The sequence below is a fragment of the Lepidochelys kempii genome, chromosome 1, assembly GCF_965140265.1.
Source record: "Lepidochelys kempii isolate rLepKem1 chromosome 1, rLepKem1.hap2, whole genome shotgun sequence".
In the NCBI taxonomy this organism is placed as follows: Eukaryota; Metazoa; Chordata; order Testudines; family Cheloniidae; genus Lepidochelys; species Lepidochelys kempii.
In genome coordinates, this window is record NC_133256.1 from 336605393 (window position 1) to 336625066 (window position 19674).

At 43.6% G+C, this 19674-nt stretch overlaps 1 protein-coding gene across 4 annotated transcripts in view; it reads left to right on the forward strand.

Moving 5' to 3' along the window:
- UCMA (upper zone of growth plate and cartilage matrix associated) overlaps window positions 1–17019 on the forward strand; it is a 44979-nt gene extending 27960 nt beyond the window's left edge. For all 4 annotated transcript variants that reach the window (XM_073328736.1, XM_073328739.1, XM_073328737.1 and 1 more), the window contains exons 5-10: window positions 1526–1576; window positions 3684–3859; window positions 4390–4455; window positions 4577–4672; window positions 10838–10936; window positions 16560–17019. In XM_073328736.1, coding sequence (XP_073184837.1) covers window positions 3802–3859; window positions 4390–4455; window positions 4577–4672; window positions 10838–10936; window positions 16560–16657 — 417 coding nt within the window. In that variant the 5' untranslated portion in view covers window positions 1526–1576; window positions 3684–3801 and the 3' untranslated portion in view covers window positions 16658–17019. The remainder of the gene's footprint in view (window positions 1–1525; window positions 1577–3683; window positions 3860–4389; window positions 4456–4576; window positions 4673–10837; window positions 10937–16559) is intronic.
- The last annotated feature ends 2655 nt before the right edge of the window (window positions 17020–19674 follow it).

Below are 19674 nucleotides of genomic sequence, written 5' to 3' on the forward strand. Positions count from 1 at the left end.
GTGAGATCTACAGAAGTATTTAGGGGCCTTAACCCCAGACTTAGGGTTTAAGTGCCGAAGTCCCACTTCTGGTTCTACTGTGATCCACAAGACTCCCACTGAACCCCTGCTGATCAGCTCATCCCCACTCTCTGCTCGGGTGCCAGGGTCCCCAGCAGCCGAGATGGGTGGAGAGCAGAAGCCACCTCCTCCCCAGCCAGGCTCTTTCAGGCAGCTGCCAGGCAGGGCTTCAGAGCAGCAACCAGGAGGGGCCAGCATTAAAAGCGTCTCCCTCCTGCTCCCCACCTGGGCTCTTGCCCGCCAGGGAGAGCAGCAGAATGTGCTGGGGGTGGTTCCCCCACTATGGGGAGGCACCAGTTGTATATGGGGTGCCCTCGGGGAGAGGGTGGAACAGGGGTGGGAAGAGGTACGGGGGGGTGGGGCATTGGGGGAAGGGGCCTAGAATGGAGTGGCAGGTCAAGCGCCTATGCTGGAAGCTGGTGCCTATGCTCCTAGGGACGTGTGGGGTGGCACCGATGACGGCGAAGGCAGCCGGGTGGGCATGTGGAAGCCCTGACCGTGCCGGAAGAGTGCAGCCAGCAGCTCGGGGGCCGATTGACAGTTCTGCCCTGGGCCCCAGAATTGCTGTTGGCTGGCCTGCTCTAACCACTGGGCTGAAAATGTAAGGAGAATGGCCCCACCATCACCTCCCCCTTCTCTGTGTGGAGTGAGACAGGTGCCTAACTCGTTTCCACAAGGAACCCCTTTGGCGCCAAAGCGTTGTCTGTTGGTGAATGAGCAGCAGAGATAAGGGTCCATCGTCGAGAAAGGGGTGGGGTTTACCACAGAACCCTCCGGTCAGCACCTCCCATTGCTCCCCGCTTTGCAAGCTGGCTGTTGTGGAGCCCATTCTCCGGTGCCATTCTCTCCCCATTCACTGTATAAGGAGCCAAGGTGTGTAACTTGGCCTGGTGGATTGCAGGGCTGTTCCTGGATTTTCTAGGTGCCTGAAAGTTAGGTGGTGTCACACTTAGCGCATTGCAATGCCTAAATCCCTTCATGGATCCCCCAACAAGAGACTAGCCTAAACTGACTCAGCCTTGGTGTTGTAGCCTTTAAATTCGGGAGCACTAAATCAGGCTCCTGATGAAAGGTTTATTGTAATTTCCCCTGCTCTGAAGCTTTATGAAACAGGGATGTACTATTTTGTTAGTATATGTTGGCCTCTCCTTGCCTTGGCTGTTATAGCAAACATATTGCTGCCCCACTCAGGGGAAATTAAGGCAGAGCCTATCTGCAACTCCACACTGGGTTCCCAAGGGGGTTCATGGGGACAGCCCACACACACCTTTACACAATGGCACAGGGTTCTTTTCCCAGGCACATCTGCCTGGGAACCAGCCTTGTCTGGCTAACTTTATGTTCATTAGTATCACTTCTCCTTTTATGAAATAATAAGTTTAACCAAATCTCATGCTTTGGAGTGGGAGGATAGAATTTCCAAACTTTGCACGCCTCCACTGTCGGCTCTTTTCATCTTTTTCAGGTATTGGCCACTACTGGAATCAGGATGCTGGGCTCTGTGTGATCCAATGTGGTAAATCCTGCTGTGTGCTATTGTGTTTCCGCCAGCATGTCCCGATGGAATAATTCTATATGATTAATTGTTTAGGTGGCTAATAAGCACATCATTTTAACGGAGGAAACACAAAGCTGATATTTGTCTTTTATTTTTTTATGGTGGGTAATTCATCATTAATAAAAGCAGACGGGATCCAGGATCCAGACAGGTCTGGTGACTTGCCCATTTCACATACTGTACTTAAGAAGTGTGACACCCAATTTGTGCCAAAATGTCAAGGCCTGCAGGGAATTCAGAATACAAACCACGCATTCACTGAATTCTCAGGCTACAAAGCCAAGTGCAGAGCTCTAGCATTCCCATTATTTATTTTTAAACCCTCATGTATATTCCTTTACCTGACTACTGCCAACACAATTTTTCTGATCCTTGGAATGTCCAGTCCAGCATGTGAATCATCACTGAAAGAGAGAGATCACCCCCTTTTCTATGTAAAACACCTCTTTCCCTTCACTCGGGTTGTTTCTGTGCTCCCTTCTGATATAGCGGGCAACGTGAACTGATGCAACCAACTAAATTTCTATCTTTCTTGACTTTAAATCATGTTGCAGTTTTCCCCTCTACCTTCCTAGAATTAATTTTCTTGAATTTACAATTTCCCTCGAATACACACACATTTATATACTGATATGGCTGAAAGTATAGATATTTGTTACTAGAGAGCTCTTTCATCTAGCAGACAAAGTATGACAAGATCCAATGTCTGGAAGCCGAAGCTAGACAAATTCAACCTGGAAATAAGGTGTACATATGTAAAAGTGAGGGTACTTAGCCGGTGGAATAAGCCGACAAGCGATGTGATAGATTCTTCACCGCTTGAAGTCTGTAAGTCAAGACTGGATGTCTTCTTAAGAGCTATGCTGAAGCTCAGCCTAAAGTTGTTGGACTTGATGCAGAAATCACTGGATGACATTCTATGGCTTGTGCTATGCAAGAGGTGATTGTAATGGTTCCTACTGGCCTTAAAATCTGTTAGTCTTATTTCCAGAATGTCATTTTCTGAAAGCCATTTCCACAGATGAGTGTCCTGCAATATGATAATATAAGAAGCTTAAAAGTAGCCCTAAGCAATATTCAGATTCTTTTGGAGTTCTTCAAGAAGTCTGGCAATTCCATCCAAACATCAACCTATCTGTTACACTAAAACTTTGCAAAAAGAAAAGGAGTACTTGTGGCACCTTAGAGACTAACCAATTTATTTGAGCATAAGCTTTCGTGAGCTACAGCTCACTGAGCCACAGTTGTCCAAAAATTCCTCTTATTTAAAATGAGGTCATGTCTCTTGACCTGCATCACACCCATTAGGTAGCCAAACTCCTCCCAACCGTATCCAAATTATTTTTATATTCCATAAAATAAAGATATAAGATAAACACGGTTTGATTGTGCTGCTGTTACATATCCCCAGCTCTGGGCACATACTTAATGGCTTTCCAGAAGATCAGAGGGATATAATTCCAGATACTTATGTAACATACCCCAGTTTTAAGGCCCCTTTATGCTGCCAGCACTGTGTGAAGGGGCCTTAGTGCAGCTGAGAATTCAGGCCCTAATGTTTACGTCCTCAGTGACACCCGTGCAGCCGCATTGCCTTCATTGGCACTTGCACAGGTGTAAATGAATGAACCTAGTAAACCATTCTGCTCGTAATGCACTAGAAACAATAGAATCAGGCTCCTTTCTTAGCTGGGCTGACTCTGGAGGGCTAACGGAAGTTAAAAAAGCACTGAAAGCTTATAGTCACTAAACTCACTAGATTTGACTCTGATACAGCAGAGAGCAGATCTGCTGAGTACAAAGGGGTGGTTTTTTTTTTCAGAGTTTAATTGCATTTTAAACTATATACAATAGACGACCAAAAATAATATGCTGTATAATCTTTTGCTTGTAATAATCATCACCCATCACCTGCCTGGCAGTTTGTAACGCTGACTTCCATCAAAATGCTGATGACCACAGGATATGTCTCATATAGATGTTTTCAAGTTGCCTGAAACCTCCTTTGATCTGGCAATGAGCAGCCAACTGAAGTGCTACCCCGTGCCCCTCCTCTTTCCCACAGTGACATCCCAGCTCCCTGCTTCCTTTTCCAGCTAACAGGAGGAATTTGCAAGCAGATATAAAGAAACTTCTTGTGATATTCACTATTTTTCTGAGGAGTCAACTGGAGCGCAACAAAGATGAACTGGAAAGAAATCCTTTTTCTCTCTTGCCTTGCAACTTTTGTGCTCTTGGTTGGTATGTATGATCCAGAGTAATAATAGTGCCAGCAGGAAGCATAGAATTTCAGCAAGGAATGATAGAAATCTGAACTCGTGTCATTGGGGTAACATAAGAACACTGTCATTTACCACATTGCTAGTCAAATGAGCATGAGGGAGTATGTGAGAAACTAATCTAATCCACTGTAATCTATCACAATCTCTAAAGGATTTAGGCATCAAGTTATACTAGGAATATACAGACAATTTTTTAAATATAGTGGGATAAACTGGACTAAATGTCCTCATAGGTCTTGTTAATTGCTATTTTTAAGACTTTCTACAAAAATAAAAACCGGGAGCACAAAAATATATGTCTACATAGCTGCTGATTGTACTGTTGCTCTTGCTGTGTAAAAGTGAATTTCCCAGGCAGGTTGTTATTGGACTGCAGGATTTTTAGGGTTTTAGCAGGTAGCAGCTTTCAACATCTGCTTGAGGTTTTTCCTGTGGGATGCTGCATTTCTTCACTGAACCCAATACTATGTTTGTGCTGTTGTCATCCAGTTCTTGAGAAGAGCAACAGTGCTGCTGTGGGCACCAGGAAGGCAGCTGGGGAAGAGGACAAGGAAAGTAAGTGGAGCTGAAAATTTTAGGGGGGAGAGGAGAAAAGTTGCTCCTACGGCTTTTAAATGTACATTGATGCCCCTATTTACTATCCATGGCTGATCAAGTCCTCTCTCTTTGCTTTCAGGTGTGAAAAAGAAGATTTTTATACAAGAATCAGATGCCTCTAACTTCTTCAAAAAGCGTGGCAAGCGAGCCACCAAATCCAGAGATGAGCTCAATGGTGAGGCTGTTCAGGAGTGTTTATGGAAAGCTGTATTTTCTTTGCTCCTCTTTCATCTCCCGCTTCCCTTGAGACAGTCTTAAGTTGCCTGCCACTCTCTACAAGGGTTTATTCACCGATCAAAGTTGTTGTTTCTTTTGGATTAGAACAGGTTTCTTCTCAATTATCTACATTTTAAATTACGGAATGTACCTACAAATAGCAATTTGGGGGGGCCGCCAGAGGGATTAGTGTGTGAGGGGGACAGGGAGGAAATGTAATTTTTATGAATTGAATAAAAAATAATATGGGAGAAGGACAAAAAATTGAACTTTACAGGCTTCCACTTTGGAAGATTTAGGGCATACCGAATCATTTCTGAGTGGGTGTAAGGGATCAGTCATTACTGAGCTCTCCAAAATGAGGTTTGTTCATTGGCATCTTTTTAAATGAGACAAGAGGTAACTTTGGAAAATGAAATATTTTTTCATCTGCAAAATCTCTTGAAGTTGGCTAATAGAACTGAAGTGGATGCCAATTCCTTGGTTTTCAAAAGGGCTGAGACATCTAGCAGGGCAGACAGAGCTCAGCAGGCTGCTGTAGGAGGTGCAGGACAGCACGGTGAAGTGAATATAGGGGCTTATTTAGTTCCTCTCCTCAGCTCCTTTCACACCGTCATCTGATGAAAGCTGGTAAATAACAAGCAGGTTTCAGGCCCGGTGCTGAATGAATGTTTTCAGCTCTTCTTGGAAAACATTTGCAAATGTAGCATTAAGAAATATGCACCTGGCTTCCACAACACCGTTTTATTTCCACATGGGATGGAAAACATAACTTAATTCACATGGCTTGTTTGCTGAAGCACTGAAGAGGATAACAGTAAAATGATCTGTCCTCTGGTTCAACAAAACTTCAGCTAGGTTATTGGGAGAGATGTTAACCTTTCAGTAATAATCTGAAAATTAACTCAGTTAAAGTGCAAGGGAGGGCTGATTTAACTGGTAACACTTTAAAATACAGGGCACAAATATCATGTAATTACTATATAATAGTATGTTAACTGTTGACTATTTAATTACATTGTAATTACCAGGTAGTGTCCATGTAATTGGGTAATAAACATATAGGAGGAGGATGATTACCATTACAGGTAAGTTACAACAGGGTCTATAAAAACAATGCTTGCAGTGAGGTAACCAATAATGTAATATTTTAATGGGTTATATAAAGTGAGCACGATCAACCTTCTGCCATTCGATTGCTGATCTCAGTTACTTGATGGGCTATCGTCCAGAAGCAATATACCATATAACCTATTTTCCCAGTCATTTAATAAAGCCTTTGGGTCAGAATGTATTCTCATTTGCATCAGGGTAAACCCACTGAAGTCACTATTCCAATACACAATTCCACTGAAGTGAACAGGTTTGCACTGGTGTGACTCAGAGCAAAATCTGGCCCAGTGGTTTTATTAAATATGCACAGGCCTGCAGATTATATGGTCATTACTTGTGGATGATGTTCCACCAAATAACTGAGCAGCGGGATTGTCCATGATCATCCCCCTGATGTTCAAACTGGGATCAGGCTGAGATACAAGAGCTTCGTAGTGGTCGGGTCTGATCTCTAGAACTCCCTCTCTAACAAAGTCTAGCCAGAGTCCACAGAATCATTGTACATCCTTTCTGTTTAATCCAGTTTAACCAAGAACCCCCATTTCCATGCATCCTTCCATGCATTAGTGATCTGGTGATGGGGAGCTTTGGCTGGGACACTGGGCCCAGGTTATGATTTTACTATTGATGGCCTCCCCTCTCACCATGTGCAGAACACATGTGCTTGGCAATAAGTGCTTACTAAATTAAACAGCTTCATGATATTTGTATCCTGTAACACAAAGGGCTAACTCTGTCACTTCCTTTACTAGTGAGCGATGTAGAAGTGTCTCTGAACCATGGCAGAAAAATAGGTTAGTCACCCTCCATCAAACAAGTACTGGTTTATTCTATAAAGGGTTGCATCCAGATAGAGATTCAGCTGGCTTTGGCTGATGGGAACCAGAACAATTTCCTCCCACTCAAGATAGGTTGAATGTATCCATTCTTGTCAAATACTAGCATCAGATGGCACAGTTGGTTACATTACCAGCCTTTTATCAATGCACAATTCCGATCACATCCTTATGTTATGGGTTAGGAGGAGCCTGGTGCTTTTTGTCCTATTCCCCTGGGAATATTTAGCATGAACAGAAAATTATACCTTGGAGATGTCCAGATGTCCTGGATCTGACTGGCAATTTGCATGGCAGATCAGAATTGAGGCACATTCGGGAAGCTTCTCTCTTCTGTAGCCTGATGTTTTAGAAAGAGGCACTGGTCTATATTTTTCTTTCAGTTACTCTGAGTGGTGTTACACTGGATTTATGCTGCTGTAGGTGAAAGAGAAATTTGACCCATCAAGTTTTTTTCCTATCACTCATCATAAAAAAAAAAAAAGATGCAAGGAGCCTGTACCTCTCCAGCACTGTCCTGAAATAAGGACATTTTCAGTTGCCCAAACCCAACCTGAAACCTAAATGAAGACTCTGCTAAACTTCCAGTCTAATCAGATCACATCTGAACTGAGTCTGAGTACCAACATAGATGATCATATGCTAAATGTAAGGGCAGTTCTCCCCTTCCCCAAACCAGCAAAGACCTGTACCTCAGCATTGGTACAGATTCAAAGTGATGCCAATGAGAAGGAGAACATAAAATATTGTTTATTCTAGGCTGTGCTCAAAAACACGAGACCTTAAGTAGTTGGCAGACTGGAGCAGACCACAGGCCCATCTATCCCCAGCAATGGCTGATATTACTGGATGTTTCAGAGGAACATGCAACACCTCCCGAATATAACTAATTGTGCAATGCTCTACCTTGGGGTCAATCATAGAATCATAGAATATCAGGGTTGGAAGGGACCCCAGAAGGTCATCTAGTCCAACCCCTTGCTCGAAGCAGGACCAATTCCCAGTTAAATCATCCCAGCCAGGGCTTTGTCAAGCCTGACCTTAAAAACCTCTAAGGAAGGAGATTCTACCACCTCCCTAGGTAACGCATTCCAGTGTTTCACCACCCTCTTAGTGAAAAAGTTTTTCCTAATATCCAATCTAAACCTCCCCCACTGCAACTTGAGACCATTACTCCTCGTTCTGTCATCTGCTACCATTGAGAACAGTCTAGAGCCATCCTCTTTGGAACCCCCTTTCAGGTAGTTGAAAGCAGCTATCAAATCCCCCCTCATTCTTCTCTTCTGCAGGCTAAACAATCCCAGCTCCCTCAGCCTCTCCTCATAACTCATGTGTTCCAGTCCCCTAATCATTTTTGTTGCCCTTCACTGGACTCTCTCCAATTTATCCACATCCTTCTTGAAGTGTGGGGCCCAAAACTGGACACAGTACTCCAGATGAGGCCTCACCAATGTCGAATAGAGGGGAACGATCACGTGCCTCGATCTGCTCGCTATGCCCCTACTTATACATCCCAAAATGCCATTGGCCTTCTTGGCAACAAGGGCACACTGCTGACTCATATCCAGCTTCTCGTCCACTGTCACCCCTAGGTCCTTTTCCGCAGAACTGCTGCCTAGCCATTCGGTCCCTAGTCTGTAGCTGTGCATTGGGTTCTTCCGTCCTAAGTGCAGGACCCTGCACTTATCCTTATTGAACCTCATCAGATTTCTTTTGGCCCAATCCTCCAATTTGTCTAGGTCCTTCTGTATCCTATCCCTCCCCTCCAGCGTATCTACCACTCCTCCCAGTTTAGTATCATCCGCAAATTTGCTGAGAGTGCAATCCACACCATCCTCCAGATCATTTATGAAGATATTGAACAAAACCGGCCCCAGGACTGACCCTTGGGGCACTCCACTTGCTACCGGCTGCCAACTAGACATGGAGCCATTGATCACTACCCGTTGAGCCCGACAATCTAGCCAGCTTTCTATCCACCTTATAGTGCATTCATCCAGCCCATACTTCCTTAACTTGCTGACAAGAATACTGTGGGAGACCGTGTCAAAAGCTTTGCTAAAGTCAAGAAACAATACATCCACTGCTTTCCCTTCATCCACAGAACCAGTAATCTCATCATAAAAGGCGATTAGATTAGTCAGGCATGACCTTCCCTTGGTGAATCCATGCTGGCTGTTCCTGATCACTTTCCTCTCATGCAAGTGCTTCAGGATTGATTCTTTGAGGACCTGCTCCATGATTTTTCCAGGGACTGAGGTGAGGCTGACTGGCCTGTAGTTCCCAGGATCCTCCTTCTTCCCTTTTTTAAAGATTGGCACTACATTAGCCTTTTTTCAGTCATCCGGGACTTCCCCGGTTCGCCACGAGTTTTCAAAGATAATGGCCAATGGCTCTGCAATCACAGCCGCCAATTCCTTCAGCACTCTCAGATGCAACTCGTCCGGCCCCATGGACTTGTGCACGTCCAGCTTTTCTAAATAGTCCCTAACCACCTCTATCTCCACAGAGGGCTGGCCATCTCTTCCCCATGTTGTGATGCCCAGCGCAGCAGTCTGGGAGCTGACCTTGTTAGTGAAAACAGAGGCAAAAAAAGCATTGAGTACATTAGCTTTTTCCACATCCTCTGTCACTAGGTTGCCTCCCTCATTCAGTAATACCGCATCCAGAGCTATGATAGATCTTGGAACAGAAGATTAACTCAATACTTGTTTCCATCCATTTTCCTCAGCCATTCTCATCTCCTTCCTACAGTTCTTTAATCAGTGGTCATGTTACCTTCTTCTTTAAGCCAATATATTTATATTCCACTTTCTTAAAGCTGTTCTTACATTCATCTCTTTTCCAATGTCACAAAGCAGGTTTCTCAACTTTCAGGTGTTCAGCCACTTTTAAAAATACACATGGGAATTGATGTAATACCTATTATCAATATCTTAGAAGGGTATTACACCTTCTAAGATTGGACCCTAAATTATCACCAGGCAAGGTGTAAATGACCAAACCAGGGCTAGATGATGTCATCTTCGTAGCTGTTTTAATGAGATTTCAACCCAAAATAGCAAAAATCTCACAAAATTAGTTTTTCCTGTTCACTTTCTGCCATCTTGGGCAGAAATAGCGTGACTGAAGAAAGTCACAGAAGATTTCCACCATCTGGAGCTGTATCCAAACCAGGGCCAGATCCTTGGTTCAAGATCCAAAAGGTAAAGACAGAGGAGTATTAGGTCATCTTGTTGCCACTCCAGTCTTGGGGACAGCCAGGGTCTGGTTTGGCCCCCACTGCAATTTAGAGAGACTTGACAGCTACCCTAAATTATGCTGGCTGTTTATAGCCCCCAAGGAGCTATTCTTTCAACCAGGATTGCTAGAGCACAGGGGACTCTTCCCATACCACTTCCTGCCTCAGCATGCCCCAGAGAAGAGGAGATGACTATGCCATGAGAGCCTGCTATGCCATCTTTGCCACCCTGAAATTCCCCTGTGCAAGGGCAATTCTCCAGCCAGCTGTTTGACCCTGCTCTGTCCCACTGTGGAACAGCTGAAAGGGCACAGAGCAGGGTCAAAGATTGGGAACACAATCCCAAAGCCATGAGGCCAGGTTCAGAACCAAGGATTTGATTCCAATCCACATCCTGAAATTAAAGGTTGACTGTATCAATTTGGGCTCCTCTCTATTTGAATACATAGCGAACTTTTCAACAAACATGGTATGCATTCTGACATTGTAGTAACACCCCAAAGCCAGCCAATGTCATAAGGTTTCATTTTCATTGGGAACTTTTCATTAGGAAGTTTTAGCTAGTAGGCATTTATCACAGGGTTTTAAATCATTGGACAAATATGATAACTGTAATCCACCAAACTAAATTAGAACAACCTGTGTTTTTCCTATGGAATTTAAAAGGCAAAACACGGGAGCTAGCAATTTCTCTACCAGCATCATTGCATGTATTGTTTCATTGTGCTGCACAATGGGATGATGAAATACATACAGATTGTCTAGAAAGCCTACTGTAAACAAGGACTTTAGCAGCTAAGCCTCCAGTGAAAGCCCAGGATACAGGTGCTGCTATACAAGGCTAATCAGATTCATTGGGTTTTGAGGACAAAAGTTATGCTCTGGCTTCTTAAGATTTTTTTTGCTGCTAATACAATAAACATCTCTTACGCAGCGGAGACCGGGCAGATGCTGATTGCTGATGAGCAAAGGAGGGAGTACTTTGAAGAGCAAAGGAACAAGTTTGAGAATTTTGTCAAGGAAGAACATAAAGGTAAGAACAGCAAAACAACAAAAATTGAAACTTTAGCTGCAGGCTGGTAGGATATTATTATTTATTATTATTAGTGTTATTTAACATTGATATGGTAGCAGCACCTAAAGGCCACAATGTGGTTGGGCCCTGTTGGCTAGGTCCTGTACAAAAATATAATAAATGACAGCCCCTGCTCCAACGAACTTACAATCAAACTCTTTGCTCAAGAGAGCAACTCTTGCCAAATTCTACAGGGGTTTCACATCGTTCATTCCCACAGGCTCAATATTCTGTCATATACCGTATGATTTATATCCCCACCTACCGGTGATGCTCTAATTCTAGATAGGACTATATAATGGGATTCCAGGTTTGCATTTCCTAGGGGTGATTCTATGGAGTCTCTTCCCTGTCCCTGCCTGGAGGACACTGCCACTGTGAAAGCCTATTCCATGAGGTTTTATTTATTGCCTTAAGGTGAAAAGGGGATGCTGGAATGAGGCTTCTGTTTTTTGGGATGGGATTTTAGGAATGTAGAATGTCTCTTGGGTTGCATTTCCTTACTGCTTCCACACAATCTAGCCGGCAGAGAGCTCTTAGAAAGTCACTGCTAACCACTGTAAGCAGCAACTCCTCCATGCCACACACTGTACCTGGAGGCCATCATTCCACATCCCACATATATGAAACCCCACTGGTTTCAACTGGGCTTTGCATCCTATTACCAGCAGGAGAGTGAGTTTGTGTGTGTATGGGGGTGGGGGGGATGTGAGAAAACCTGGATTTGTGCAGGAAATAGCCCAACTTGATTGTCATGCACATTGTGTAAAGAGTTGTCACTTTGGATGGGCTATCACCAGCAGGAGAGTGAATTTGTGTGGGGGAGTGGAGGGTGAGAAAACCTGGATTTGTGCTGGAAATGGCCCACCTGATGATCACTTTAGATAAGCTATTACCAGCAGGACAGTGGGGTGGGAGGAGGTATTGTTTCATATTCTCTGTGTATATATAAAGTCTGCTGCAGTTTCCACGGTATGCATCCAATGAAGTGAGCTGTAGCTCACGAAAGCTCATGCTCAAATAAATTGGTTAGTCTCTAAGGTGCCACAAGTACTCCTTTTCTTTTTGCAAATACAGACTAACACGGCTGTTACTCTGAAACCTGGCATCCTGCATGGTAACATTTCCGTCGAGGAATGTGCATGATGGTAGCACCCTGTGTTTAGCAATAGAATCACTATACAAAACCCCAGGAGGTTGAAGAGTGGGTAGTTTTAAATGCTGGCTGTATGCAGTGTCATGTAACAAGGTGAGAAGCAGCTTTAACTAGCAGTTTCCCTGCATTTATCACTTAAAGATTAGCACATGGATAAACCAATACACAGTGGGGTAAGTGTTTTGATGAAGGTCAAACAGCAGAACTGGGAATAGAACCCAGGTCATCGGACTCCCAGTCTGATGTTCTAAAAATTGGAGCAGAAGCCCAGAACATGAGCCAATGACTTGCTGTGTGACACTGAGGAGTGACTTGCCTAGTTTACCCATCTGTAAAGTTAGGCTACGTCAGAGAGGAATGGTGGGGCCTGATTAATTAATGCTAATAAAACACTTTTGGATCCCTGAATGAACAATGTAAGAGAAAGGCAAAGTAGCACATCATAGAAATGTAGGTCTGGAAAGGACCTCAATAGGTCATCAAGTCCAGCCCCTCATGCTTGCCAAGTAAACCTAGACCATCCCTGACAGGTGTTTGTCCAATCTGTCCTTCAAACCCTCTGGTGATGGGGATTCCACAACCTCCCTTGGAAGCCTATTCCAGAGTTTAATTACCCTTAGAGTTAGAAAGTTTTTCCTAATATCTAACGTACATCGCCCTGGCTGCAGATTAAGCCCATTACTTCTGTTCTACCTTCAGTGGACATTGAGAACAATTGATCACTGTCTCCTTTATAACACCCCTTCACATATTTGGTGACTGTTATCAGGTCCCCCCTCAGACTTCTTTCCTAAAGCCAACACAAGCCAATTTTTTCCCATCTTTCCTCTTAGTCAGGTTTTCTAAACCTTTGATCATTTTTGTTGCGTTCCTCTGGACTTTCTCCAATTTGTCCACATCTTTCCGAGAGTGTGGCTCCTAGAACAGGACACAAACTCCAGCTGAAGCCGCACTAGTGCCAAATGGAGCATTACCTCCCATGTCTTACATACAACACTTCTGTTAATACACTCCAGTATGATATTAGCCTTTTTCGCAACAGCAACATATCGTTGATTCACATTCAATTTGGGATCCATTGTTACGTCCAGATCCTCTTCAGCAGTGCTGCTGCCTAGCCAGTTAGTTCCCATTTTGTGCATTTCATTTTTCTTCCCAAATGTAGTACTTCGCACTTATCTTTATTGAATTTCATCTTATTGATTTCAGACCAATTCTCCAATGTATCCATATCATTTTGAATTCTAATCTTCTCTTCCAAAGTGCTTGCAACGCCTCCTAGCTTGGTGTCATCTGCATATATTATAAGCATACTCTCCACTCCATTATTCAAGTCACTAATGAAAATATTTTTGCTTCTCAGCCATTGAATTGATATAAGTGGAAAGATGTCCTATTTCTTTGTACATGTATCCAACAAAAATAAGAGAGTCTAGAAGGAGTTCTTGAAGAGAACAAAGAGGGCAAAATTTTAAATAGACTTTTTAGACTAGTTGTATGCAACTAAATCGTTCCTCCAAATTTCTGGAAATAGACATCTAAATAAAACATGAACAGTTTTCTTTCTCCTTGGTTGTCTTTCTTCCAGCAATGGCAGCATTTCTTTCTACATGTATTTTTTTCCTGCACTTGATACTTCTCTCACTTTGCCCATAACAAACTTTAGACGCAAGGCCTCATTGACAGGACATGAATGGGGGACATTAACAGCGCAGTTATTCAGTTAGTAAACCCATTGCTCTTGTGTGATGCCTTCCCATTACTATGAGGTGGGGATGGCCCTATGACAACGGTCTTTCAGATGCTCCTCCATACTTTTTCTGTATGGTGGAGACTATACTTGCAGTAAGAAAGCATTCCATAACAGACCTTCCCAAAAAAAATGACCAAGTGGCCGTACAGACATTTCAGCTAGTTCCCTCCAGAGAATGAGCAGTGAAAACCATTTGTGGGATGACTGTTCAGTGAAGTGGTTAAAGGTAAAGACAGCAACGGAAGGGACTGGTTTTCACTTGGCATAATAAAGACATCCATGGAGGTATTTCTGAAACCTCACATCGAGGTGGCTAACCAAGCCAAATTCTCAGCAGCTCTGCAGTACATCCTTTTAAATGAGGAAAATGATTCTAATGGTAAAAACTCACCCAAAAGCATTAGTTATTTTTATTGCCCCATCTTTATTACATTTTTGGTTTTATGCCAGAACTGTCATGGAGACACATGTACAGAATATGAGAGTCTATTGTTTTGAGAAGATTGTCAAAATAGTCTGACTTTCCAGATAAAATAAATAATACCCACCTCCTATATAGCACTTTTCATCAGTAGATCTCAAAGGACTTTACAGAGACAGTCGCTATCGTTATCCCCATTTTACAGATGGGGAAACTGAGGCAGAGAATGGTGAAATTACTTGCCCAAGGCCACCCAGCAGGCCAGTAGCACAGCTAGGAATAGACCCCAGGTCTCCCGAGTCCCAGTCCAGTATTGTATCCACACTGTTTGAAAATGGTGCTTTGGAGAATGTCTATATTTGTGCCTTTGAGAAAAGAAGAGACTCGGGGCTTGTCTCCACTTACCGTGGATTGATGCTATGGCAACTGATCCACTGGGGGTCGACTTAGCGGGTCTAGTTAAGACTTGCTAAATTGATCACCGATCGCTCTCCCGTCGACTCCGATACTCCACCAGAATGAGAAGCATAAGGTAAGTCAATGGGAGAGTTTCTCCTGTCGATCCAGCCCAGCGTAGACACTGCAATAAGTTGACCTAAGGTACGTCGACTCCAGCTATATTATTCACGTAGCTGGAGTTGCATAACTGGAGGTCCATAGTGTAGACCTGCCCTTAGGAAATTAAATGTAGGCTTAAGAGGCCTAAACACCTGATTATTTTTATCTTTTACTTGCTAGCCCTGGCACTGGATACACTGTGCTGCTGTGGGCCTGTGCCATACTATTGAAATTAACCTTAGAACGCTGGCATTGTCCAACCAAATAAGTGCTTAGGAGAGTGTGGATATTACACTATCCAAGGTTTATGTAAGGTCCAGAGTTTACACTTGTTAATGGGTGATCAGGACACACCTGTGGCATTCAGCAGCACAGCAGGTGCTGGCTAATTTGACAATAGCTTGAGCATGCTTTACTCATCAGACAGTTAATCTGGACTTCATGCAGCCGTGTGATCCAGACATGCGGGGGACGTACCTAGAACACTCAAAGCCAGTAGACAGATGTGAGGGACACCATTGTATGACATTCAGAGTAACTTACTTCATCTAAAGCCCAACACTCAAAGCATCACCAAGGTGATGCATCCTGTTGTACTACCAAATGTGTCAGCTAGGACCCATTCCAGTGACTTCAGTAGCATATAAATGGATGGCACCATGGCCTATGGCAGACCAGCAGCTGATGGGTTAATGAATAATTCGATAATGATTTGAAGAACCATACATCGAAATAAATAAATTGTAAGACAACCTTTCGCCACTTCCCCAAGATCACTAATAGTGAACATTAAAATCCTCCCATTAATTGTGTGTTTGCAAGGATATCACAAAGATACAGTCGTGATGGGGCAGGTAGGTACCTAGATAGATCAACCTGAAATAGTAAACCTGGATCCAGTATATGTTGGAGGTAGGAAGAGGGTCATGCTGTGCAAAATATTCACAACAAAACACAGAGGCCCATGTAATGTACCTCTTTTTTTAGAATCAAAGAATCATAGAATATCAGGGTTGGAAGGGACCTCAGGAGGTCATCTAGTCCAACCCCCTGTTACAGTCTAGAAACTCAGCATGTTGAAAGGTTTGCTAATGTTCATGAACACTAAACTTTTGAGCAAACCCGGACCCTGTTTCAGGAAAACTGAGCAGGCTTGGGGTTTGCAAGGAAATCCTGCAAAAATCTCTCTCTAGGTTCTTATATTGGCACCCACCACCAAACTATGTGAGTGCCACATCTCACGGACATAGCATGAAAATAGGTGCAAGTTGGTGCTTTTGACCAAGATTTGCATTGACATTTTGTGGGGGTTTTTTTCTTTTCTTTTTTTTAACTCCAACTGAAAGTTGGGGATGAGGAAAGCTCACAAATCAGAGGTGGACCTGAGTCACGAAATGAGGATTCAGATCTGAACAGTGCAAGTGACAGCTGTCCTTATAATGGGCCAAACGCCTACATTCAAACCCTCAGCCTTTGGGGAAGTATGCTCGGCCTAACCTCCCCCACAACCTCCCTTTATATGTTACACACAACTTGACAGACAGGGATGCGCAGTTGGAGATTTGAGAGCCAACAGTCCTTGCCACCGTTTCAATGTTGCTAGTACATTTGGCATTAGATTAGTTGGCTGTCCGAAAATGAATCACAGTTCACATTGTCTCTTGTTATTTCTACTCCCCACCCCCATCTACAGAGCAACAGGAGAGAAGCCGGGAACAGATCGAGCAATGGCGTCAATATCACTACGATGGTCTCTACCCATCTTACATGTACAACCGTCACCACATCTAGATGTAAGAAGAGTGAACTAAAAAAAAAGTTAAATATTTGCTGACTAAGCCGTTCACAGGACACCAAAGAAGCCACCACATTTCCAAAGTCTTGGCCATGTCATGGATCCCACTGTGGAATCTACTCCACCAAGCCCTCCTCCTATAGTAATTGCATTGACTCTGTTTTAATGGATAGAGCTTCTCATAGGGTGCTGCTTTGCTTTGTATTTTGAGGTGCCTGGATGTGTGACAAAATCTGGATTTAAAACACAAAAGTGGAACAATGCAGACAGAATTAGGTCCCTGAGACATGTATAAATCAGGATAGTTTAGGCTGTTTAGAATTTGTCTTATGTAAACAGATAAGAATTTTTTTTTTAAATCACTGTATCTTGGGAATCACTGAAAAGCAAATCTATGTTTGCTGTAATCCCAGAGTCTCTGTAATATTTTACTTTAAGTTAAAAAAAAGGAACTGTATTAACATTCTAATAGTTGTTTAATTAAACAGTAGTATTAGCTTCTGCAATATCACTCAATATTACTCCTCCTTACTAATCTTATAAATAATGGAAATTCTATACGTTTCAAAGAATATAACTTCCTTTTTAACTATCATCAGTCCCTTCAAGATGCATAAGCAGCTAGTGATGTAAGTTTTATATGAAGGAAAAATAATAACAAGAAAGTTTGAAACTACTCTTATACTTGCATTTACACAGTAGAAATCATGCAACAAACCTCACTGCCAACTCTGCCCACATATCTACACCAGCACAGGACCTAACCAGATCAGCCACACCATCACAGGTTCATTCACCTGCACGTCCACCAATGTAATATACGCCATCATGTGCCAGCAGTGCCCCTCTGCTATGTACATGGGCCAAACTGGACAGTCCCTAAAAGGATAAATGGACACAAATCAGATATTAGGAACGGCAATATACAAAAACCTGTAGGAGAACACTTCAGTCTCGCTGGTCACACAATAGCAGATGTAAAGGTAGCCATCCTGCAACAAAAAAATCTTCAGGACCAGACTTCAAAGAGAAACTGCTGAGCTTCAGTTCATTTCCAAATTTGATACCATCAGCTCAGGATTAAACACAGACTGTGAATGGCTCGCCAACTACAAAAGTAGTTTCTCCTCCCTTGGTGTTCACACCTCAAGTGCTAGAAGAGGGCCTCATCCTCCCTGACTGAACTAACCTCGTTATCCCTAGCTTGATTCTTGCTTGCATATTTATACCTGCCTCTGGAAATTTCCACTCCATGCATCTGACGAAGTGGGTATTCACCCACGAAAGCTTATGCTCCAATATGTCTGTTAGTCTATAAGGTGCCACAGGACTCTTTGCTGCTTTAACAGATCCAGACTAACATGGTTACCCTTCTGATACAGTAGAAATTATTCCTCTACATTATTCTTTTTCTAGCCAGACATTAAATAACTATCTTCACTTTCTATAATGGCTGTTTATCAATAAACATAGCGCCATAGAATCATAGACTATTAGGGTTGGAAGAGACCTCAGGAGGTCACCTAGTCCAATCCCCTGCTCAAAGCAGGACCAGCAACAACTAAATCATCCCAGCCAAGGCTTTGTCAAGCCAGGCCTTAAAAACCTCTAAGGAAGGAGATTCCACCTCCTCCCTAGGTAGCCCATTCCAGTGCTTCACCACCCTCCTAGTGAAATAGTGCTCCACCATCATTCTAGCACGAGGTAGGATCACTCTAGGGATCTTCCATCTGGAGCCTAGGTCCAGCAATGCTACTAGCCAGGATGGGCAGGGATGGTGTCCCTAGCCTCTGTTTGCCAGAAGCTGGGGACATAGGTCCTGGAACTCGTGGTGCTGGCACACCCCCTGGCTTGAAGTGGTTTTCATCAGGGTTTACAGTTTGGTTAAAGCTCCCAGCATCCCCACTACAAAAATTGTTCCAGCACCCCTGGCTGGGAACACTCAACAGGGGATGGATCGCTTGATGATTACCTGTTCTGGTAATTCCCTCTGAAGCACCTGGCATTGGGCACTGTCAGAAGACAGGATACTGGTGAGATGGACCATTAGTCTGACCCAGTATGGCCGTTCTTCTGTTCTTATCTGTATACTAGCAGCTCTGATAACTGGGGCAAAATTAATCAGAGCCTGTGGCGGTTGTTCCTGGGGAGGAGGTGTGGAGAAATAACTTCTCTCATGGGGAAATCTTCTCACACCAGCAACTCTTATAGGAATGAAGGAAAGAGAACACAGGGAACACATGGAAAGATGCCTCAGCACAATAATATCTCTGTGGAGAACCAAGGGCGGGGGGAGGGGACACATTTTAAAAATGTAATATGTCACAATGGGGAGGATCAAACACTTGCCTATGTTACTAGCTTGCTCATCAAAGCACAGCCCCACTGGACGCTTTGGCTAATTGTCCTGCTATGAACTAAAGGAGGGGAATCCCTGCAGAAATGCTAGTGCTAAGAGCTAATTAGCTTCTTTTTCACATGCACTTAACCGGGAAAGGCACCTGGAGCTCTCTACTCGGAGATCTGTAAAAACCTTGGCTGTACCGCCTGCCAAGGTAGGGCAAATGTGATGAGTCAGGATCACTTGCAGGGATCAGAAAGTAATTCAGTTTCCTTCCGTTGAGACAGAGCAGTGGGGCCTATCAGCAGGAGTAGGCTACGGAGTGTGGATTCATCCACTGGGAGCTGGAATGGGACCGTTAATCCATGTTAGATCAATTATCACGTGATTACAACATGAGCATGAAATGAACAAAGGTTGACAAACCTCAGGTGCAGCTTTCACAATGCAGAATTTCCCAGGATCGAATGGCCTGTCCATCCTCTGAAGGCAGGAGGCAGACTTGTATCTGCTGCTGTTACGCACCCCCTGCGTGCTGAGCCTGTAGTCGAACCGCTCCTTGGCGCTGTTGAGGTGGCCAGTGTACGGCTTCATGAGGAGACTAAGGGAGCAGGATCCCCCAGCATCTCTACTGGCATTTCAACATCGCCAGTGGTAATCCACCGGTTGGGA